General features: G+C 38.2%; 1 protein-coding gene across 1 annotated transcript in view; it reads left to right on the top strand.

Moving 5' to 3' along the window:
• ZPLD1 (zona pellucida like domain containing 1) overlaps positions 1–24,971 on the top strand; it is a 106,713-nt gene that overhangs the window by 63,616 nt on the left and 18,126 nt on the right. The window contains exons 2-3 of the mRNA XM_042031635.1: positions 12,030–12,143; positions 21,248–21,361. Coding sequence (XP_041887569.1) covers positions 21,256–21,361 — 106 coding nt within the window. The 5' untranslated portion in view covers positions 12,030–12,143; positions 21,248–21,255. The remainder of the gene's footprint in view (positions 1–12,029; positions 12,144–21,247; positions 21,362–24,971) is intronic.

Genomic DNA, 24,971 nt, shown 5'->3' with positions numbered 1-24,971 from the left:
ACCCAGTGTATTGATCTGTGTTAATGTGATTATCTCTAGGCAGTGCCTAAGTACTGCTGCTCTTTTCTGTGTTGTGCAAGCAGATGAGACTGCTCTTGTCATTACAATCTGTGTCTTGTTCCAGAGATGGGGGCTCTGCATCATTGTCTGTTGGCTTGCTGGGTGTATCCATGCTCTGCTTGTACTCCTCGAGGATGTGAAAGTATGGTTTGAGCTGGCTGTGTCAGTGTTGCCTGTTTCTTTGTTGACTTGGTGCTGCCTTCTTCTGCACTGACCTCTGTCTGTGCTCTCTGTAAGGTGCTTAGTGGCCTCAGATGTTACAGCTCCTTCCTCATCCAGTACTGGTAATGTTCCCTTCTCCCTGTAATCAGTGATATGTCCTGCTTAAAACTTAAAAGAGTATCTTCATCATTTTGCTTCCTCTCATGCCAGGTAAGAAATCCTAGCAAATTTCTCTAAATCTACCTGTTCCGCTCCCTGTTAAGGCCTGAACACATCTTGGCTGGAATCCTCATGGTCTAAGTAATTTCTCTTCCATTCCCAGAAGAGATGCTTCAACGTGACAGGAAAGAGCATGGAAAGGCTGGGAGGGAGGGGCTGGGGTTATGGCTGGGAAGGAATTTATCTGGTTTATTTCCCCTGCTGCTCCAAGAGAAGGGCCCAAGGCCCTCAACTCCTCATGCTGCTGGGTGGGGTCTCATTGCTTTACTGGCTGTCCTGTCTGTATCCATGTGTTCTTGTCTACTGCAAATATAATTACTAAGCTTTTGGGACAGATGCTATCATCTTGGTGTGTATGCAGTCTCTGGCACAAATGTAGGATTATTACAATAGAAACAATATATAATAATCAATGGATTTTATAGAGAGTGCTTTATCTAGTTAAAGTTGTTTAAGCAGCGCTTTAGCTGAAAGAAAATAGAAATACAAAGCTGAAAGAGAATTGAAAATGTTATTTATTTAAGAAAAATGAATTGAAGTGTGGGCTTTTTTTAACTTGTGCATTATGTTGTATATTCTTTCCATATATTATTTTTATTCCCACTTATAGTGTTTGGCATTAAACTAGACAGTAAACTCTCCAAAGCACAATTGTTTTCCCAAATGTATTTGTCTTGCAAGTAGCATGCTTTCATCTCAAGAGAGCAGCTTCTTGCACAGAATAATAAAAAGCAATAGTAGTTACAAAAAGCAATAGTAGTTACTTTTGTTTGGAAGTAAAGCTGAAAACGATGTGGGCTCTGTAGAAAAAGTGTGAAAACAGTAGGCTTTGTTTATGATCTCCCTTCCTATGTGCTAGCTTAAGCTATAAGCTACAAGTACAATTGTGGTCTGTGGATATACTGCTTTAAAACAGATACAAGATAACATCCTGATGCATCTTTTTAAAGATTATTATAATTGTTAGTGGTTACAGTTGTAGATTATTTTTGTAAGAGTTTTCATCTACTTTACTCAGGTTCCATTTTTTTACTATTGGTATTGTTGTCACAATCTTACATCTACTTTGACATCAAAAAATTGATTCTCTCCCTCAGATGTGATTCTCTGAGGTTGTACATGGGTCCCATTGAGGGAAGAATAGTTTTTTTATGTGTAAAAAGATTTATTACATACGTAGGGTGTGTGTGTTAGGCAGACTTTTAAAGCATGATCTTCATTTTCTGCAGGTCTGCAACCTGATATGAGCTTGCTAGTTTTCTCCAGTATTTCTTTTAAGTTAATTGTAGATCTGCAACTCTCCATTGCTCCAAGGATGCTCTTGAAGCTGTGATTTGTATTTTATTCAGGAATAGTTTTGCTAAAGTTGTTGTTTCTTCTCTGTTTTGTGACCCATTGTTATTCATGTGCTCTTTTCTCTGTTCTAATTTTAAAACAGTCTGCGTTCCAATTTAGCTGGAGCGTTCAATGTATTCCTTTTTATGTTACTTAAAAGTTTTTGTATCTCCTAGTAGTTTGATTTCAGAAGGAGATCTGATGGAGCCAGCTGGCTGAGAAATGGATTTCTCCATTTCACAGGAGAACTTCCCAACACTTATTTTAGGAAAACGATCTCTTTATTTCTCCAGCACCCCGATTTGAAATGGAAATGCAGTTCCAAATGTTCTATGAAATTCAGCTTCTGAAAAAAATCTTTCAGATGTATCAAGCTAAAAAAACCCCAAACTCTGATGCTCTTTTAATGATTTATTTAACATTTTACTTGAGATGTTTTCAACGACCAACATGCTAATGTTTTGGTCCTTTTAATCCGATTTTTTTTTCACTGCTCAAAAAAGTGTAGAGAAAAGAGTAAGTAGCTTTATACACAATAAAGTACAGGAGACTCTCCAGCCACAGTGTGAGAATACATAGAAAAAGAAATAAAACATCTGTTGAACATGGCTTTATCTAAAAGACCATGTTTTGGGAAGAATTATTGTCCTTGTGTAGCTGGTAACAAATATGAGAGTCTGTGGCTATCCCTGCATTGTTTCAGCCACTGCTGCTCTGCACTCAAAAGCCTGACAGCACTTGTGCAAGTTGTGTAGGCACAACAGAGTGTGTTTTGTCCATGTAAATGTGCTGGGTATTTACCTGATTCTTGGATAGATTTTTAAAAATGCTTGAGGTCCCCTGCTGCTGTAGCCTGCCTCCCATGGGTAGAGCTCTATGCTTGAAACGTGCTGAAGTTAGACACTCTCTCATCTTGTGGGAAAAACCTTCAAATCGTGCTTGGTGTGGTAAGTGTGGGTCTGTGGGCTGAGCAAATGGGGGAGGGCTGTCTCTCACAACAGTATTTCTCTATCAAAGAAAAATAAAAATCTCCTTTTACACTCCAGAATGTCTTTCTTGGCTGTAGCCATGCAGTGTGCCCTCAGTAGAGCAAGCTTTTTGTGCTGCCACACATAACCGTGGGCTGCAAATTGCTGTGATCTGTAACTGCTGTGTTTAGCAGTAACAGTACTTTTAAATCAAATGACTTGTGAGTGGTTATCTTGATTAAAGCACTTGAATGAATAAATAATGCAGTGGACTTAATAGTAAGGAAAGAAATAGATCAAGTGGAGCTGTAATTCTTGAGGATATATTTTCCTCACTTTTTGATTTTATGGATTATTTTAACATATATTTAATCACGATGTTTTTTGGATTTTTTTGCAGTGTTTTCATTTAGTGTGCTAACATATACTTTGATCTGTTGCTATGGAACTTAATAGGCAATTCTGATATTTAGCCTACAGTATCTTTCCATAGTGTACAAACTAATGAAGATCTGCAAGCATTCATTTCTTCTATGTTTTCCCTAGAAAATGAGTATGTAGTTTAGAGCTTAAACTTTGTAGCTCTTTGCACGGGTTTTGCATGGAGGAAGAAAAAAATTAAGGTGTGTAATGCTAAACTACCAGTATGTTTTCATTTTCAGTTCTGAGATGTTGCCTTGCAGAGCCTTGTAATGTAACAGCAAAGATAGGAAAAAATCAGACTGGGCAAGGTTGGAAGGGACTGCAATGGGTTACCTGGTCCAACCTCCCTGCTCAGGCAGGGTCATCCCAGAGCACAGGGCACAGGATTGTATCCAGAGAGGTCTGGAACATCTCCAGTGAGGGAGACTCCACAGCCTCACTGGGTAACCTGCTCAGTGCTCGGCCACCGCACAGTAAAGAAGTTCAGAGTATTGCAGAGAAGGGCAGTTCAAAGTGGGGATTAGTCTTACCAGTTCAGACACATCTGCTAAGGTCTGGTGATGGGGCATGTTCAGCTAATGAACAAGGGAAGGAAGCATCAGCTTTGTGTTCTCTCAATGAAGAATGTGGGGTAGGTTGTTTCTGCAGTGTGAGATTAAACTCTGCTATTAAAGATGCGTGTTCCGACAATCAAAGAGAGAGTAAGAGGTTCCTTCCCTGCACCCCCCTCCCCCCCCCCCCCCCGATCTAATTTGCCTGACTGCTAAGGTAAGGGACCTTAATCCTCATTATCCACTGAAATGACAACTTAGGGAACGTCTAACTTCTTCAGAGATGTGACAGAATGGAAAAGAGAAAGGATATGTCAGAAGATTGGAGTGCTCCTCCCCCTTGTAGTTCTGTGCCTTTTGCTAGAGCAAAATGGATTTTGAAGTGCTAGTGAACTTTGGAGTGCAACACCAGATTTAAACAGAAAAAAACAACTCAGCAACCTATTCGCTTCCCCCAAACTATACCATTTTTTAATTACTCTACTCTCTAGCAGGAGATAAATAGCTCCTGAAGATAAACATTTTTTTATTGATCTTTCCCCTGACAAACAAATAGCTCCCTTGGAATCCAACCAAGGGATGAAGATAACTCTTTACAGGAGAAAATTTTGCCTGCTACACAGCAAAGAAGTGATGTAACAGACAGTTAATACCCAGTCAGTCTAAATCCCTGACAAGAGCAGGGTGCAACCAAATAAAATGGAAGCACTAGAGGGTGAAAAAAGTGAGGAGTTAACATTGAATTTTGTACAGATAAGTGTTAACTCTAAATACAAATTATAGAGGAATTAAAAGAACATAATGCATTAAGGAGTCAGATGACAAGACTTTTCCCTCAGATTCCAACCTTTCTCCTGAAAAAATCCAGTGAGCTCTTTTAGCATAGGATAATTGTGGATTGGTGGAGAGGATGTGGGTGGGTGGGAGAGGAAAACAAGCCTGACTCATGGTAGCAAGAATGTAGATATGTATATGGCTCTTGTGTGTTGCCTTAAAAGAAGAAATTAAATGTCAACTTGAATGAAAACACCATGTTATCACTCTTGTGATGTTATTTGTAAAAAATTTTGGTTGCCATGGTAGAAAGCTGCCTCTGCAGTAAGTTCTCTCAGTTAATCAAGTCTTCTGGCTGCTTGACTAAGATGTACAAGACCTAGGTTTAATGTCTCTCTAGTCTGAGTGCTTTATTTCAACTTTGTTTCTCAGGACAGTGCTTTAGGCACTGATCTAGAGCATATGCTAAAGTGGATTATTCTCTCATTTGCTGTAATTGACATTAGAGTCTTCATATAACCAGTTCAGTGTGACTTAGTGGGGACAAAACCTGTTGCCACTAACCCAGGTGTAAATTTATCCTTTGACCTAATGGAGTGTTCCCCAAGGTGGAGCTGAGGAGGGACATTCAGTCTATTCTCCTGTGTACTGGGTAAATGCCCTAATAGTTCTGGGGATGGAGTGGGATGAGAACACAGATTGTGGGGTTGGTAAAGCCACAGTGATGACAGCACAACTGATTTTGTCATCAACTTGTTAGGATTAGCTCTTTGCTATATCTGTGAGGATGCCCAAGAGGGGAAGTAAATATGTATTCAACAGGGCACAGCAATGCTTTCATTCTCAGCTTTGATAATGACCGTGAAATATGCGTCTTGAGTCGATCCAAATTCCTGTCCTTTTTAGGACCACTAAACTGGTAACTCCTCCTTGCACTGGGATAGCTGTTCTTGCACATGCCTCTGCTTGCTGGGAGCCTGGGGCAGAAAGGTGTTCTTGTGCTGGGTGCTCGTAAATGATCTGAAGATGAGTGAAAATCGATGCACCCTTGGCAAATTTATGATTTGGGAGCTCATTATCTCTTTGTGAAACTAATTTTCCAGCCTACTGATTAAGCTTATAAAAGCACAGTTTTAATGTGCCTCCTGCCCTGTTTTTAATTCCCTGTCTGACAGTAAAGAAAATTCTGACCAGCTCTCAGGACAATTTATGCTCTTCTTTTATCTCGATGGCATATTGATCCTGCTCAACATTCCTTCTGCAAAATAATGAACGTGCACCTTAAATGCAGTTCGTAGGGGCTGTGTAGTAAGCTTTTTTTCTTCCTAGGGGCAGTTTACTGCTTTTGTATTCTGAGAGCAGGTGCAGCCTAGGAGGAATGGGTCAAGACTCTTCTGTGGAAAAAGTCTTTCTGATCTCTGTCACTCTTTTCAGTTCTTTATTAGCGTTTCCTGACATTTAATGGTCTTATTGTTTTGAAGTTTTAATCTTGCATTAAATTATAGAAAATTGTCCTAACAACTGTAACAGTGATTGTATTTGACTGGGAAAAATCTCATGGAAAGTGGTCTTAGAAATCTGTCCATGAATTGACTAAACATGGGAAACTGCAATTATTCCACTAATGCTGCACTTGCTTTTTTTTTCTTGAAAAAAAAGTAGCCTAACCCCCCCCCGCCCCCAAAAGTACGAGACTCCCCAAAGAAGCTTCTTGTGTAATGTAAACCAGGCTCTAAAGCTGAAAGCCCCACTTACACCAAAGGAGGTGGGGGAAACCATTTGGCTTGGGGAACTTCACTGGTGTAATAAAGTACATTAAACTCTCATCCTACCTTACTTAGTGATTGCTTTCCTGCTTGGAGAAGCCCCGGGCTGTGGGTGCACACATGGTCTGCAGCAGTGCTTAGTCAGGCAGCCCCTTTGCCCCAGCTCACTTTGGGCTCTCCCTGAGCAGGAGCAGCAGCTAGGACTATCCTCATGTAATTTTTCACCATTGTGAGCAGAGCCTGACTCTCTGAAAAGGAAATAAAGGTCTCAGGATTCGTCCCTGGAATAATGACAAATTCAGGCATATTTCTTTGCAATGCAAGCTCTAAACTACCTGTATTTTTCTGACAAATAATTATTGCCTCATTCACCCTACACTCTGGAGGCAAACAGGCTCCCAATCATATGAATGAGGCGATCTTTCAGCAACTTAACACTAAACTTGAGAACAGATGAAATAAGGAAACCACTTAGAGGAAAATGACCTCTCTGTGATAGCCCTTTCTCAGAAATAGAAGATTTGCTGTTCAGCACCAGCAAGTGTGTAGGGAACCAGCTGAATGGGAGAATCTGTCCACTCCTCTAAGTACTTAATGGGACACTTATTTCCCGTTGCTAAAGAAATGCTGGTGACATCTGCATTTAGTTGAAGAAGCTAATGGCAGAGTGAGACAAGGAAAAAGGCTATGCTGTAAAGCAAGAGAACAAGGTGAATGTTCCTTTCAGGTCAAAAACACCCTCTCTTTCTCATCTGAGGGATGAGAGGGCCTCTGCAGAAGAGAAAAATGCTTTAACTACTGAGAAATTAAGTATAATCTAGGACAGGAATAGAGACTGTGGGTTTGGCTGGGAGGTGGAAATGTGTTCATAAAGGAGGGTGCAATTATTACATACAATTGTGCAGTATGTAGGATTCATTTAATGCTACCAAGGAGTGTGCATATTTGGAAATTGTAGCCTTAAAAACAAACTTGCATCTTGTGTGTGAAAGGTGTAACTGTCTATGACTGGAGATAAGAGAGCAAGTGGTAACATGGTGATTTTTTTGTTTGTTTTTTAGATTTGGGACAAAATAAACATTTTCTGTATAATCCAAGAGGAAGTTGAATTCCAGATTTATTTTCACACCGGGCTGTCAAGTCTGTAATTGTCAACATGAAAACTCATTTTCAAAAGACCCACAGGTGAACTGAGGTCATCTGTGGTGTTGATGTACATCAGATGTAGATTCTGCCAGTAGGGGCTTAAAAATCTAAAATTAAAAAGCAGAGTTGTGAAATAAAGAGGAATTCTCAATAAAGAAATGAGCTGGTTTTAATGCTGTTCTAGAGCATAGGGAATATGTATTTGTTACCACTGAGCAGGCAGGTTTTCATAAATCCAGAGAAGAGTATATTTTTTTTATTCCAATCCCCAATTTGTAACCACAGCCATTTCTAATTCACATTTACCTCTGCTAATACTGAACTATGTTGGTCTTTTGATGTATGTTGTTGTGTGCTAGTAAAACTAACAGGGATTTGTCTATCCCAGTTCTGTAGTCTGTACCCAAATGAAACTGGTGCCAGGGTTATTTACAATCTGTTAAGGCCACGTTTTTGCCGTCGGTAAAACTTTGCCTAAACTGGATTTGGGTTCTGTGATGTTTCAGTGCAAGTATAATTTCATGATCATTTTTCTCACTTGTACTCCCTGTTCTGCTAATAGTTTGCATTAGAGAGATTTAAATTACAATTGCTTTGGCAAGATAGTGAACTAGATGATTTTGAGGTTGAATACTGTTCAGTTAAAACTGGTGTGCACTTTCTCTAGATGCCGATAATGTAAACAGCCATGACAATGTTTAAGCCATGTGTTTGTGTGAGTATATTTGATTATAGCAAGGGAGGAATCTCTCATGCAGTATTGATTTAAATTTTTTTTTTCCTTGTGGCTACAGCACACATTGATTAGGTATAGTAAGAATTAAACAAGTTGTTAATCTAGTTTAGCTGGGTTCTGAATTAAATCTGATCTTTTAGAAAAGAAACCTGGGTAGTAATGTGAATTGCTTATATCAAGGGGCTTAATGTGGACTTAATACTGAGATATGCCTAGAAAAGCAAGGGTCTGTGGGGTTTAAATGTACATGAATATAGCTATGAGAAACACAAAGCAACTGGAGAGCGAGTGGGGGGCTGTCTGGAGGCTTCCAGAATTTAACTGTCAGAAGAACTGAATGTGCTAATGTAGGCCTGATTGCAAAAGAGGTATGTAACAGGGGACATAATAGCTGTATGTGGATGATGATGATGTCTAGGGAAGAAATCTATGAGAATACTCTCAAATATAAGCCTATATAGACTGATATATGTCCCAAAAATATGCCAAATTTTGACAGGTTTTTTTGTCAGAAAGATTTGCTTGTTTGTGTTTTGACAGCTGAGTTTGTTCTTTTAACTATCCTTTTTTTTTTTTTAATGACATATTTTAAACATTTGATATTCTACAAAAAGCATATGACTTGAAAAATTACTTATTTAATTGTGTGAAAAACTTCCTCCATTGTTCCTAAACAATGGAGATGTGCTTTGGCTGAATTGTTCCATTAGAAGTCATTTAGGCTTCAGAACTCATTTCATGAACACTCTGGCAATCACTGTGTTCCTTCAGAGTTCATTTCTAAAAAACCCAAATCCTTCTTCATAGGGTAAAGCATTTCACTATTAAAATGAGCATGAGAATTTCATATGACTTAAGAAATTGATGAATATTTTGTTTTGAAATAGCCTCTGTGCTTAAAGCTGGCAATCTAGCTGAGGTTTGTAGAATTTCACATTAACAGTGAAGTTCTGATGTGGTCTCTGGTAGAAATAAGTTTAAGATAATTCCAGAGCTCTCTGTAAGAAGATACTTGTGATAAAACCCAGGATTTTTTTTTTTTCTGGTTAATAATAAAGGATTATATTATCTATCTTATTTTTATGAAGAGAAATGCAAATCTGGCAAAATATGTAGTTATATTGTGGGCCAATCGGCAGTAGAATTTGGCTTGCATGTGGACTGGTTAATAATCTTTGGACATGACCTTTTATTTGAAATTTGTTCTCTTCTATTGAGTTTTTCTATTCTCTTGCAGTTTCTCTGTTTCCTCACAGGTATTTAGATATGGGTAGCAAGGTGTGGGGGCTAAGTCCTAGAGAAGAGGGAAAAACCAAATGTTTTTGCTTATGTGTTTTATCTTTTTATATGAAAAGAGAAATTTCCTTAGAAGTTAATTGATAAAATTAGTAATCAAACTGCATCAAATTCTCCTCTAAAATTATGGTTTAGAAGAATCAGCTTGTCTGACTTCAAATTATACATAAATTATGATTGAGATGGGCAGAGGGATTTGTGGGATGGAGACAGATTTTTAATTCAGAAATGTGCAAGATGTCTCGTACTCATAATGGGTACATTTAGAAAGCTTATTGTGATCTATTCACAGAACTGTGGTCTTACATTTGTTCTGGCCAGAATAGCTGTTTGAAATCATACCAAAAACTTACAAAACTATTGAATGTTATACAGGGTGAAAATAGTTTTCCTGATGAATATACTCTTAGATTAGAGAATCAAATATTTGGTGGCACATTCTCTCAAGGGTTAGTGGTGAAATAGTCAGGTTTGGGTTTTTTTTTTTTTCCTGTCAAAGAATTCAGGAATTTCTTTTTATTTTAAATGCAAAGAATAGAGAGAGAGCTCATTAATATAACAGTGGAATTACTGAATTCTCAACAAAGGACTTGAAAAAGAAACTTGGATTTTTGAGGGCCTGTGCTATATCCTTCAGGTCACTTATAGGTACAGTGTTATAGCAGTGAAGGGCCTGCTTTTACTAAGAACAGAGATATGTCGATTGATTGCTTCCTATAAATAAGAGCAGTTAATTACTGATGGAACATGTTGGACTGTTTTTCACCTTGTCTATGGGGTTTTAATAGATTGAGGGGAAAACTGCTGCCCTTCCAGATGGTGAAAGTTGCTTGGGGTTGGGAACATGTAGAGTAATCACTGTTTCCCTGAGAAGGATAAGGTGAGAGGTGCTTGTCCGCAATGATTTTCATGGGGGTGCGTGTTGTGACCTCCCGGGATGAAGATAATGCAGCTGCTGGGGGCTGTGCTGCCCAGCCAGCTTTTAACCCACTTCTGCTCACACTTGTGGGCAGGTAGAAGTGTGCTCTTCTCAGCCAAGCTGCTCCTGCAGCTTTTGGGGAGAGCTGTGTGTCCCAGAAGTGCACAGCCACCACTCCTTCATGCACAGCTTCTGGTGACCAGCTTCTTGAGTAAGTCTCACATTATAAGGACCTGTCCTACAGTATTGTGCTTTGTCTCCTTTATTTGTTGAAAAACAGTCTGCAGCAATGGAAAAGTGGGATGACAGCTGTCAGGATTTCATTGTGTACATACTCCTGCAGAGGGAGGAAACCCAGATGTTGCAGAAGCTGTGGTTGCTGTCAGTGGAAACAGAAATTGCACTGTGATTTATGATGATTTGATGTTTTCAGTAATCTCATCTGAAGACCAAACAGCAAGGGATGACTTTTGGTATTAGACATGTCTTAAATAATAAACCAACATAAACAGAGATTCTAATTTTGGAAACCTACTCAAGGTTAGACTGTTCTTTAAATGTACTTGTCTGTGAAACTGATATTACATTGAGAAATTTCAGTTTGGACTTGTGAGAGGCTTCAGTGTTAAAAGGAAAATCTGCTTTCCTCAGACATTGCCCTGACACAGGAGGATGGGGAGAGTCAGTGCATCATGTCAGTGCTGGTTCTGCCATGTCTGCTCTATGGGGCCTGCCTGGGTTGCCATCAATGTACAATAGTGTGCTCTGCAGCAGTTTGATGTTTAAGAGGAGCTGCCCAAAGTGAAGGCACAGCAGAGGCAGGGCTCTTCTCTTCTAAAAACTGTCCTACATTCCAACAAATCCAGGCACCTCAAAGCTATCTCTATGATGCAAAAGCCTACAGTTTTCCCTGCCAAAGGTGTAACAAAAGCTTCCAGCCATAGATGGCTACAATATAAACTGAAGGGAGGGGGCAGAAGGCAGAAAAAAGTCTAATGCCAGAAACAGGAGTTAAACACCCCCTTCCAAATCCCAGAAATAGAGGAGTAGATATTATGAAGCAGGCTTAGTTTCTAGCAGTTTGATCTTTGCTTTTGTGTGCACTTGGCTTTGTGTGCATTCATGTCCTCTTGGTAATTATCATTCTGTTGACACCTGTATTCATGATGACACCCCTATATCACATTTTCATCACAGTGTGAGATGTCACTCTTTTTGCTTTTGTTTTGTTTAGTACTATGAGTTTAGCCCAGAGTTGAAAAAAAAAAAAAAAATAGACACTTCTTACAACACACAACGGTACATTGATAACCTTGCAGTTTAGTTACTGATCCTATCTCAATGCTTCCATCTCTCTCCTTCCTCCCACCCCTCTTTTTAAGCAGACAAGGTTTTTCCTCAACAAGCTGATGACAGAATAATTTCTCCAGGTTGATTGTTTGCCCCACATGGTCCTCTGGAGATCTTCATACAAGTGAAGAGAAGCAGATCAAAAGCCTGCAAGAAAAAAACAGGCAGAGGATTGAAAGAACCATAAAGAGCCTACTCAGGTTTCATTCTGATGATGAACAGGCTTGTAAAGTATTCTGAGACCTGTCAAATTTTCCCATCTGAAATCCAGGCCTATTTTAAAAAGAATTTTCGTAATGAGTATCTCTTTTCCTCCATCCACAGGCTCAGAGTATTTTGTGAAAAAGTTCTGCAGGGCAGAGGAGTTGAACAGTTGATCACATGCAGGAGCACGGGATAGATGGAGTACAGCTGACTCAACAGCTACAGGGGATTTGGGTAAGTGCCCACCATGTCAGCCAACTAGAACTTACTAAAATATTGGTTAATATCACAGTATTCATTACTTTTAAAAGAAAATTCTTACTTTATCACCTGTCAGACAAATGTAACCTCACGAGGAAATCTCAATGGTAGTTTGTTGGGGAAGGAGTATGCAGGGAATGGCTGATGAAAACATGAAGGTGCTAGCATCCAGCTGTGATTGACTTTTGCAACTTAGCCTTTACCTAAAGGCCAGACTTGCACTATTAATGCTAGGGGAGGAAGGTTATAAACCCTGTGCAATGTGGAGGCTATCAATGCATGTCAAACCCACTCATGTTGCTTTAAGGAGGGAAACAATCAATTGCTTGAAGGAGACAATGTTATCCAACTTGTGGTGTCAGTCAGCCTGTTCCCACAATTGTTGCATTGATGGAGGAAAATTTTGATAAGCAGGACTTCTTATCTGGCTCCACTGCCACTGAATGACAGGAGTTTGTTGATTGGAAATTACATTGTTTCCAGTCACAAAGCTGACTGAACATGGAAATTGCACCACCTTTGTTGATTTTTAAAGTAATAATAACGGCAATATATTCTTCAATGAAGATCGTGGGGATTTGAAATCGAGTTTCTGGTTAAGCCGATGAACTGATACTGTCCAAATTGACATAGTTACTGTAATTGCCTTGTGGACTGTGGGGGAAAACCTTAAGAGATGCAGAAGATAGTAATGCTGGCCCTGCTTGCATATTCTCAATCAAAGAGGTTTTACCAGTGCACGATACTTTGTTTTCTTTCGCCTAGATCTTAAGCAGTACCCCTCAGGCTTGTTTTACAGGTTGGCTCAAATATTACTTCAAACCTTTTTTCAACTCCCAAATGGCTACAACACAGACTTGAAATATGATGAAAGAAATAGCCATAAGTGAGTCTCTTCTATTTCACAATAGAATTAGTTTTTCTTTTTAAATATAGGTGTGAGAACAGAATCTCTTTGATTTCACAGTTTATGAAATCTCTGGTATTGCACACTTTATTTGACCAAGATATTAGCAGCATTATTTACTGCAAATTTGTTTAACTTTCAAGGGTTGGATAAGCTTGTACTCCACTGCAGCATTATTCTACAACCTTACTGCTTAATTGTTGTTTCTGAAAGTGAGGAAATTGAAACAATCACGATGGCATAAACTCTTGCTGCTTTTTGTCAGGGAAGTCGTATTTTACTGGTACCTTTTCAAGCTGCAAACAGATGGCTGCTGTATAATCTACTTGTTAGTGACATCAAGCATTATTTTACTGAAGATTTATATTTATATTGCTCTCTTCAAAAGCATAAAAAGAGTAATTAAGTAGAATGATACTCATTTAGATTTTATCTGCCCATGTGATTGCAGGGCTCTGGGGTCAGGCAATAGGATTAAGAGCACCTCATCACTAGATCAGCGTGTTTGAATCCAGACCATGGTTAGAGGCGACTGAAGGCCAGTAGAATATGATAACACTTCAGGGGCCTATAGCAGATGATTTGATAGTTTCTGTAAATTTGCAAGCTGATGGAACCCCCATAATGATCAGTGGTCTGAGAAGGAAATCTGTAGACTGAATGTGCACGTGTGGAGCATGTATTTAAGCTTGGGAACGGTCCCTTAGTTCCAGGTTTTAGGGACAGTCTTTGTACACTCCCTGTGCAGGGGACATGGCACAGCTGTTACTTTTGTGTTTCAGTCCAAGATGATCCCGGACTTGCTTTAGTCTCAGTGATTGTCAAATTGCAATGTCTCCACTAAAAGCGAAAGAGAAACACGATGCAAACCAGCTGCAATAGAGCTAAATCGTGCCATTTTTTCCTCACTGTTGGATTAATTAGACAGTATCTTAAACACTGTAGTTGTGTTCATTATAGATACTTCTAGATGTACTTGCCAGTCTGTAAGTGAGTGTAGCACAGCTGGTGGTTATCTGACGGCTCTTGCTTTCTAATCAGTTTGTTTATAACATTTTGTAGCTGAAGTAAGAAGTAGAAAAGCCAACGTGACTTTTTTTTTAGTTTTATGATGTGAGTCAGAAATGCAGGGACCTCAATAGAGAATTTATCAATGTTTTCAGCTAGTTTATATTCTTGGCATTTCAGTTGAATCCACTGAAATTGCACTAAAGAATTTAACTCTAAACCACAAGATTAAAGAAAAGCAGAGTGCAACAAGTCAAATGATGTGAATTTTAGTGTTTAAAAGGAGATCTTGATTTGTCAAGAACATCCACATTTGAGCTAAAAGGATCTTTTCAGGCCACTCACTGCAATAGTCTCCAAATTTTATACTGAATTTCTTTTCTTTTTTTCTCAGGTATCTTGCTGATGTCAAAGTTTTTCTGATGCAGTAGACAATATGAAGAGTGTGAAAGTGAGAGGATAATGTGTTCAAAATTGTTTAATTCAGGTCCAAGGCCTTGACCATAAATCACTTCCTTAAGACCCGTTTTTCTGGCAAATCTGCTTTCACTGGCAGAACTCTGTGCTTTGTATCTGCACGACTGTCCTGTGGGAAACACTGGTTAGTTCATGCAGGTTGGAAGAATAGAATAGAAATGAGTCTTTTCTGTGAGGCTCAGGAGATGTCATTTTGTGCATTTCTATATGTGGAATTTAAAGCTGATTTGTGGTTTCACACTTTATTGAGGTATCTGTGAACCATGCATTTGGAAACATAATTTCAAACAGAGACTTAAATTTTTTAGCTTATCTCTCAGATACATAGTTATGTAGTTTTATTGTATGATATGATTAGCATGATTTGAAAAATGCTAGCATTTTCTTAGGTTGTTAAAATAAATGTCTGGAAGAGAGATATAAATATAGTGTTGAAGCTGCTTTTGTGGGACCGCAAAGCAAGTGTTCTGGCAATACGTAGACTAAAATTCAACTTTTCCATCACTAAGCAGAGCTATAATGAAAATAATATGGAACAGTGTAGGGGGAAGATACCACGTTTGAAGAATATTATTTCCCTAGTGGAGCTAGGAAACACTAGAATAAATCTGTTATTTAGCACAGAATAGCAGCTAAACAATCCACTCCATGACCTCAACACTCGCAAGTGAATAAATTTAAATAGACCTAGTAAGTCAAGATCTCTGGCTTGTTCAACAGATAGTTGTTTAGATTTATTTACACTTTAATAATTGTATTTTTCCAGTAGTCTGTCTCCTTGGAAGAAGATATTGTGCATCCTTGTATAAATCTCTTGGAAATATTTCATAAAGGTGTAGTCTTCACTTGATCACTCGTTCTCTTCTTACACTGAAAATATGCAGTTAACTTAGTTTCATTTCAGACTAGATTAAAAAATACCTCAGTGCATCCAAGGATTGGTTGTAAAAGTGAAGGCATATATGTATACTAAGGTACAAAGTTTAAAAGTTTATTAGGAATGTTTTGAAGTGTTAAAATGTAGATTTTTTTTTTTTTTTTTTTAACAGCTTACTGGCAGTATGGTACACCAATTAAATTTCCCTAGTCATTAGGCAGGGGGAAAAACCATCTCAGCTGGAGTTTTGCCTATCTGAGGCTCTGAGATGAAGCTCCAGATGGACCTGTGCTAGTGCCTCTCTCTCTAAACACACCTGGTTTTATTGATTCAAGAGCTCTGCATGGCTATAAGGCTTCTATTATTTACCCAGCATATACATTTATTTCTCACTACAGTAATAAGGTTTGCAAAAAATACTGAGCTGTGAATTTTGGAAGCAGATGTAGGTTTTCAGCCTTTTGGAGTTCAGCAGGTTTAGAACTATTATTTAATTTCAATTCATAAGCACATTATAGATTGCTTCCATATAAATATTTTATGATCTTGAACATCAGCTGCCCATTTTAGTGTGCTGGTCAAAATTTGAAGTCTTTCAGATTAAAGTCTAATGATTTTGATGTGGCTTCCTTTTGTGGAAACTTAACTTGTCTTTCTCAGACTGTTTTGCTTTTATATTCTGTGAAAGAGATTATTGTAAAAAGACTTGAAAATAATGCAAAATTCTTTTAACTTACTCTAGAATTTTTTAAAATTTGAACCAAAGCAAAAGCTTTGTTTTGCAAAAACTGCAAAAATTTCTTCCTCAGTCTCATTTTCCTTGGACAGTATGGGCATTTGCTTGATTCACAAAGCAACTTGGCATTTGAGCCTTTAGCTATGATTTAGACTTGGTATGAGAAAGCTCCTGTTTGGTTCTGGCAGGATTTTGATTAAGGAGGTGCTCCAACCTTAGACCCATTATTTAATTACAAATCTGATATGTTATGGAGCTAATCCAGGATTCTGGTTTATAAATCTCAAGAATTGAGGGAAAAAATAGGACTAGAAAATAAGTACAGGTGATTCTGGGGCCAAATAATTGATGCTGAAGGCAAGTTGCTGCCTGACTAATGTGTGTTTTTAAAGCATGGTCTTTCTCATTCAGTCCACAACTGCTGTGTTCTGAATAGCTCCAAGAGAGATTAGTTTACTTATTTAAAACAAAAATATTTTCACATTTTTTCTGTGTGGGAAAAACCATCTGGTTTTGTACATTCCAAGGTGCACTGATTTCTGATCTCGGTTTTGTTATTTCCTCATATACGACAAATTATTGCATTTGCTGTGAGCCCTCAAATACTGTGATTTTGGGAACATGCAGGCGGTTCACAGATTTAGCTCCATCATCAGCTTTAGTCCTCTGTCTAGCAAACTGTTGAAATTCAAGGTCTATGTGTGTGCCTCTGTGTGTATGCATTTATCATATAGGTGTGTGCCTGCATATATTTATTTTTTCTGCTTTGCAGGTTTTGCTAGATGTCAGAAATGTGATGCTACTATGGAATATAAAATCACAGAATGCTCTAAAAAAAGATATGCCTCTTTCAAAGTCTCAGAACCAAAGATTATCCACAAATATAGAGAAATTTTATAGCAGAAATGTCTCTTAAAGTTCTTTGCATTTCAGGCGCCCTGTTTCTGTAACAAACCATTTGAAAAAAGGCAATTATCACCTTTTGATAGGCTTATCTTTAAAACAGTTGTTGTAGAGATCCAAGTCCTGTTTTATCTTCATCATAAGACCCAAGCATATAAGGTGGAAGGTGACAGTGAAAACGATCAGGATAATTAATTTCAATAGGATGTACAAGTTAAAAGAGAAAGTTCCACTGAAGAGAGACATTGACGTAGAGAGGCATTCTTCTGTTTTTGTTCACCGGGTTGCTTTTAAGTGACTGCAAATGATCCCGTGTGTGTTTAGAAGCAAAGTGGTTCTGGAGGACCTGACGGTGGCACAGTTAATGCACTTCACAACTATTCACAGCTTGGGTGCACATGCAGAAGAAAGTGTGGCAGCAAGATGAATGCAAGCCAGAAGGACGAGGAACTATTTTGTCATGAGATGACTGAGATGGACTTGTTGAACTATGTAATGATAATTTGAAAGTATTTTAATGAGCAGAAGTAGTGTTCCTATTCGATTACTTGTAGACACCTGATGTACACTGCTAGACAACCTTTAGGCAGTTACTAGATATATATGAAAACACTTATAAATGTGCCACCAGCTTATTATGTGCTCATCACATCTATAATTTTGTTTCAGAAGGTTTCATTATTGCTATTAACTGTTCTTTTTGAAAGACTTATCCAGTCAGAAGGCATAAAGATCACCATATTATTCTGCTGAACTGCCACACCCTGTGAATTAAAAATAGAGAATAAGGAGTGGATTATAGGAAGTTCTTGTAAAATACAGGAAGAATATTTGAAATAATAATGTGCTCAGAAGTTACAACTGGCTCTCAAATGCATTTCAATAAAAATGTAGGGCTGAATCAGTGAATGCTGTTGACAATGGAAAATTTTTGAAGATCTTTTTAGAGAGGATGAGAAAGAAGAGAAATGGATACCATGACAGAGGAAAGAAGAGGGAATTTAAATCAAACTACAGCTTCTCAGTGGAATTAAATTCCTAAATTGACTGCAAAAGCTTGTCTTGTTTAAATCACAAACATCTTTACTTGGGAATTCTCTGCAGGTTTTCTGACGTGGTGAAGTTTATCAAAGCAGGGATGAGGGCTTTGTAAAGTGATAACAATTAAAGTGAGGACTGCATGTTGCAATTCTGACCTCTCTGCTCTTCAGTGATATGCAGCACAGAACAGAAGGACCTGAGTCTCGGTTCATCAGTGAAACATGATATGGGTTTGTCGTTTAAGAGTTTAATGAATAGAAAGGGTCAGATTTCCCTTGCAGTATGTGTTGGCATATTTTTAATCCTGGAAGTCTTCCTAACAACCAAATATATTTGCTGCTAGATCAAAGAATCACTTTTTTTTTGAAACCAGCAAGGGTTACATTCCTCAAAAAAGGCATACTGGAATTGCTTACTAAATAAAGAAAAAAAGGCAAATATCTTCCTCATGATTTTCACGCCCGGATTATAAATCATCCCATTCCTGACACTTGCATTCTATTTTACATTTTTGTACATGGATTTTTAATTTCATATTCATATGCCAGCAATAATATTATATTCCTGTTACTATTTTGGGAAGAATTTTATGCTTCTATAATTGCATTAAATGATCAGCCATATCAGTATGGTACAAACCTTTTAGTTAGGATGCCTTATGCACTTGGGGGACTGATGTTTAGAAATTTCTGTTGAGAAATAACTTGCCAGGGGCCTTTTAGGCCAGGCTGGAAAAGTAGGAATGGCTGCCTTAATTGTGTCTGGGGTGGGCAGATCAGCGATGCTGGCCTTTCAGGGTGCTTTCTAGCCCTGCAGTTCTCTTGAGAAATGAAAAATAATGCATGTTCCTAACTTATTTAACCAAAAGCAGCAGGAGTCAGCTCAACTGGTGATGTGGATCTGCATGTTGATCCATATGCAGATAATTTAATAGCCAAAAACCAAGTAGGATGTTATTGGTTATGTTAAAATCTGAATTGTTCTGAATACAGCTAGAGAAATAAAGCTATAAATACTTAATGTCTTAATTCACATTTGTTCCTTAGCAATCATCTATCCTTCCTCCAAAATGCAGCAGTATAAATTATGTTTAATAATTAAAATTTTAGAATTTGTGAAGTTCTGCTTTTCATCTAAAATAATAGTTACAGCTTTGTCAGTGGCATCTTTCATTAAATTCTTTTCAAACAGTTTTTTTTTTTTGGTAGCAAAAAACCACTGCAGATGTTAGAAAATTAAACTTGGGTTTAGATCTTGGTAAATTGCCCTTGATATATCCCATTGTAATGGACATCAGAAACCTGCCCATATACAAGAGAACAGTAGGAGCCACTTTATTGATGTAACTGCTGTACAAGCAGAGTTAAGGCTCCAGGACACCGGAGAAATGTCAATTTTCTGAAGGTAAAAGTGTTTATTTCAAAATAAAGTGTGAATTTTCATAGTAAACAAACAAAACACTGCCTTACTTCTCCATCTGAGAGTAATGGACAGGGTGAAGAGATCATGAGAATACAGAGGTTTCATAGCAACCAGTAGGAAATTTTATTTTCTTTCTTTTGTTTCCACAATTCTTCATCAACATTAGCTGCAAGTGCTGTCAACCTCCCAAGGAACCTAATGGAAAAAGAGTAAAGGGACAAAGAGTGCTTTTGTTTAGAATTTAGTATCCACCTGAAACAAAAAGAAGGTTGCATTTTTGCTGTAACTCACATGTTCAGGAAGTTGTGAACTAGGTGGCAGAGCTGCTTTTGGATGTGATAACAGCAAAAGTGATATCTGACTTCCCAAACATTCATGCTTAGCTGGAAGCTGGTGTTTCCAATTCTGCATTTTATTCCATGTACACTTGGACATGCATTTGACTTTTTAGAAGAATTTGGGTCCGTGTTGTGTTGGAGTTGATCTGTTTATTGACAAAGCACTTGGGAGTGTCCTCTAAGGGTCTTTCTTTCAGTGCAGAGCATTAGATGAGCATGGTTTGAAAATTAGTGGAAGTCTTTGCATTATTGAGGAGAAGTAGCTCAGACTGATGGGTAGCCATGAAAGATACAGTTAAGAGTGAGGATTTGTCTCAAATGTTCTCTCCATGTGCTGTGGCCATCTCTTCTCACCAATGCATGACAGCCCCTTGCCATGCCAGGTACGGCTGCTTTTAGGTGTGCTACATCACTGAAGTTTGCACTGAAGTTTCCTTATCCACTTGGAGAAAGGTGATCCGTAGTCTTAGAGAAAGCAATTTCCTGAATCTTAGAATTGCGGAGTTCCTGTCTAGGTAAATGGAGAGCATTGCCACATTTGGGGTCTACATCAGCAGCTATATTCTCTAGAATGACAAAATCTTATTTATATATATATATTAAACGAATCAGTGCACTTGGATTCACGGACAAAAATCTCAATTTTTTGGGATGCTTTTGACAGACATGTATAAGAAGGTTTTTTTTTTTTTTTTTTTTGGTTGTAATAAATACCACAAGTATTACACCTTGCAGCTTTCCTAGCAAAAGGAATAATTACTGAGAACACTAGAAATTCACGTGTTCTAGTTGCCAGATACAATTCAAGCACATGCAAGTGTCTGTACCAGCTCTTTGTGTAAGCACAATTTAATTGCATGTGTGCTGCAAAGAACAAATGTTTGGCAAATAGATATGAACTGACTTTTATTCTGGGATCTTGACCCTGAGAATTGCTGAGCTAGCCATTTATCTCTGTGGTTTTCCACAACTTGGAACAATAGTTTTATTTTAGCCAAGATGTCTTTCTCAAGGAATTTTTACACTGGAATGTCAAAAAACTATTGGAATTTAAATATTCAAGCAATTCTAATCTATTAATATATTTTAGTTTTGATTTTTTTTTTTACATTTTCTATTGCCTTGAGTAACTTTTATTTTGAAATAAAATTTATGATTAAAAGTTGTAAAAGTTAAGAGAAATTACACATTATTCAGGAACAGAGAAATGGGCCCTGCTGTCTGTGACCTGTTTCCCACAAGCTTGTGAGCTTTATCCCCAGTTCCTTTGCTGGAGACCATCTCCTCCCGAGTGATATAGAATGTTTGCAGTAAGCATCTTTAGTGCACTGAACAGATGTGTGTAATAACCACTTAATGTTTTGCTAGGCTTTGCAATGGAACAGGTATGGTTGCTGCTCCTGCTGACGATTAAAGTGCTTCCAGTGACTGCTCAGTTCAATGGATACAACTGTGATGCTAACCTCCATAGCAGGTTTCCTGGTAAGTATTTAATAGACTTTTTTTTCTAATGGCTTCTTTATTGTCTTGGTGCAAGGCCGTGCTTATTTTTAAATACAGAGCTTTAAATCTGTCTAAAGCCTGGGGGTAGGAGTCCACATTAAGTGAGTGTTAACTATCTTTGTGACAATGAACTTGTCTAATGTTGCACTTTACTTTCTTCTTAATTGCACAATGAGTCAAATTCAGCCTGGTAGCAATGCACACAATCCCCCTCACATCAGTGGGGCTTGACCTGCTTTTGCCAGAGCTCTAAACTGTCCAAGACATTTACCAGAGCTCATATTGTGGTAAATGTTCCCTCTGGATTTAACACCCTCACACTTCTAACTGGGTTTTCTTTCATGTTTCGGTTTTATAATTTTCTTTCTCTGGGTAAGAGAATATAATTATATCCTTTTACTAAAATAAAGAAATGTGTGTCTATTTTAAGCAAAATTGACTTGATGGAAAAATTTAGTGCCTCACTTCACATTAAGTCCTTGGTTAGGGACAGGTGAAGCAATAGGATGTGTCTATTTATGATGTATTGTCCCTCCTATAAGAAAATGGGAATGAAATAATTTTGGGGACATTGGATGTTCAGAACTGTTAATGCAATGACAAATAGAAATGAAATGTCAGTCTTAGTGGCAGGTATCAGGGTTTACTCAGGCAAAGGATCCTTTTAGTTTCTATTACATTGCTTATCCTTCCTGCTTCAGCTGTATCTTGGGCAGAATAATAATAATAAAAAGAAGGCTGTGAATACTGTCTCTCTCATATCTTGTTTTTCTGAGACAGCAATTGAATTGAATAGTTTAGTGGTGAACACTCAGTGTAGAATTACACTGTAATACCTTTCCTGTTGTTGCTTTCTGAATGATAAAAGTTTTGATTTTTTTTTTTTCCAGGAAGGATCAGTTCTTTTATTAAATTTAAGTCGTCAGAAAGTCTGTTTATTGATTCTTGTGTTACTGTCACACTGCTAGGTGCTTTGTTGACATAAAGACCAACAGTGGGTTTGACTCTTTTTTACTTAATCAATATGAACGTGAAGAACAGAGAAATAAGACAAGCAAAGATGATCAAATATTTTGTCTCCATTCCTGAGAAAAATCACAGTTTAGCTGAGTATTTCACAAACTACTTATATATTCCTCTTCTTAGCACCAAATTTTACAGGCTTGCCTCCGAAGTGTGAGTGAATTTTGCCCACCTGCTTCAGATCTACCTTTCGAGTTTTTATGTAATTGTGGCTTTTTTGGCCCCTGTCAGCCCTCTTGAGAGATTTGCAATAGATAGAGGGAAATTTATATTCCTCTTTCTGTGTTTTAAAATTATTCTGCGGTCATTTTTTGCACCTGCTCTGTGCCAATGTTTATTTGCAATGTGATACCTGTGAATTCAATTCATCTCTTTTTGCGGGTATTTAGGGGCCTCTTGCAGTTCTGCCTCATAAAAATGAGTCATGTCAGATTCCATGTCTGCCAAATCTCATTACTTGGGAGAAAATCTGTTTAGGTTACAAGTAAACAGACTTTTTTGAAGTAAATTCTAATCACCCCTCACTGGCCATAGGAGCTGAGAGCAGAGTCCTGCTTTTTCTTGTTTTACATCTAAGACAGCAAAAATTCAAAGGCTGGAATTTAATCAACAGTCTTACTGTTGGTTTTGAGACCTAGGAAAGAAAAACAATTGTTTGTTAGTTGTGCATCTGAAATGGAGGTAAAAGCCAGAAACCCCTTTTGTCCCCAAATTTGACAGGTGCTATTTTCAGTATGCAGAAGGGTCTGCTAAGGGTTTGGGGCTCGTGCAGCTGAGAGGCTGTTGAGGATGGGTGAGAGAGCCTCTGCAGGGAGAAGGGGCTCACTCTTCATGTGCTGGCTTCCCCAGCACTTGGCTGAGGCTGTGGTTTTGGGGGTGCTGCATCAGGGCCCTTGGGGTTCAACTGTGAGGGGAGAGGTGAGAGAGACGTCAAAAAGGAGAACATGTTAAAACCTGTATCTCCCAGACTGAGATACTACTCGCAGTCTTGGTTATGGATTTCTTCCTGTTCCTCATTTGTTCCACACAAGGAGTCTTTCTTGCTGTTAGCTGGAGTTCCAGGCAGGGTGTGCAGATACTGAAGAAGCCATTGGGTCTTGAAGTTGTCTCCTCTTTTTCTTTAAATGTTGTTAAGAAACAGAAGTTGTCTTCAACAAAGAGGAGAAATGAAGCCTTCCTAGAGGAACCATGGAGCTCATCCATTTTTCATTTGTTTGTGCTTTTATCATTCATTGCTTAGGTGACTTCTTGAATAGGAATGGTTCTGCATAAATAGGATGACAATCAGACAGAACTTTTGTTTCTGCAGTTTGCAGGTTTATTTTAGAGTGCAGATATGCAGCAGTCATCAGGAAGGAAGGAAAAATAGCCCAGTTTTTGGTAGACTGAAAATGCAGTGATTTTTTTATACTAAAAGCTAGATGTGTTCTAGAGAATATATAATTAAGTTAGATCTTGCTGTCCTTCAGAGAGCTTACCTAGGGAAAGAACTTTAGTTCTGCATTGCAGTAAAGCATAGCTTTTAGAAGGCTTTTGGGGCATAGAGCCATAGCAGTCTGTCTCCGGTTGGGAAGTGCAGTTCTGATTCAGGGGGTTCTTGTTTTAAGTACATGTTGAGAACTTAGTAGGGACTGAGGAAATGTGGCATCTTTTTCACTTACACTATGCATTTTAATTCAATATCAAGGGAGTGATTTGATCAAAGAGGAGGTTCATGCAGAGAAAATGGTTTTGATCGACACAGATCTTTTCACGCCTGTTCTGGTGGAATGACTTTTATCAATGGTGTTCTGTGGAAAACTCTTGTTATCTGAAGGTTTTTTGCTGCCTGTCCTGGGGTGAGTTGGCAATGTGTGCAGCCTAGAAGTGGTCAGTGGAGCTCCCAGCATTTGTCACCATGAGTCTGCCCATAGTTCAAGATGGTCTCTGTTACTGTAGGATCTGTGTACCTCTTGAGCTTTACTCTCTTGCTTGAGACACATTAATGAGCACTGCTGACTGCAGAGATAGCTTGTGTGATTTGAGTCAGAAAGAAACCAAGTGGTTTGCCTGTATGGAAACTCTGTGACAGAGAGGTCATTACATTTAAGGCTTCATCAGTTGGGTACAGTAACTTCCAAATCATCGCTCCTCTTACTGAGAAAACCAGAAGCTTTTAATGCAGGAATGCAAATACTTTTTTTGTTAATTTGTTTCCTTTAACTTATATAGGAATAATATTTAACTTCTTGATTTGTCAAGAAATGAGCTAGATATTTAACATCTAAGGGGGCATTAGATCTGTTTGGGACTGGCTTAAGATTAATCTCTGAACAAAAAATGTTTTATTTCCAGAATGGATTAATTTGGCAGCAATACTTCCTCATGAAGTAGTGGGCAGAAAAGGTTCAGTTTGGAAAGATTGTTTATCCTCCTGTATCACACAAAAGTTGCCTTTGTATGGTATGGTCTCATTTCCCATAGTGTCAAATGATAATTTTGCAAGCAGTAATGGTAACTTAATTGGTGAAGTTAATATCCTGCTTGTTGAAAAGGCTTGAAGTGAGTTATAAAATTAACTGAACTG

This window comes from Corvus kubaryi, unplaced genomic scaffold, assembly GCF_017639235.1.
Source record: "Corvus kubaryi isolate FWS band 111438036 unplaced genomic scaffold, C.kubaryi_AGA036_p1.0 37341, whole genome shotgun sequence".
NCBI lineage: Eukaryota > Metazoa > Chordata > Aves > Passeriformes > Corvidae > Corvus > Corvus kubaryi.
Note: the sequence above shows the minus strand (reverse complement) of the source record. Positions and strands in the feature narration are given on the sequence as shown.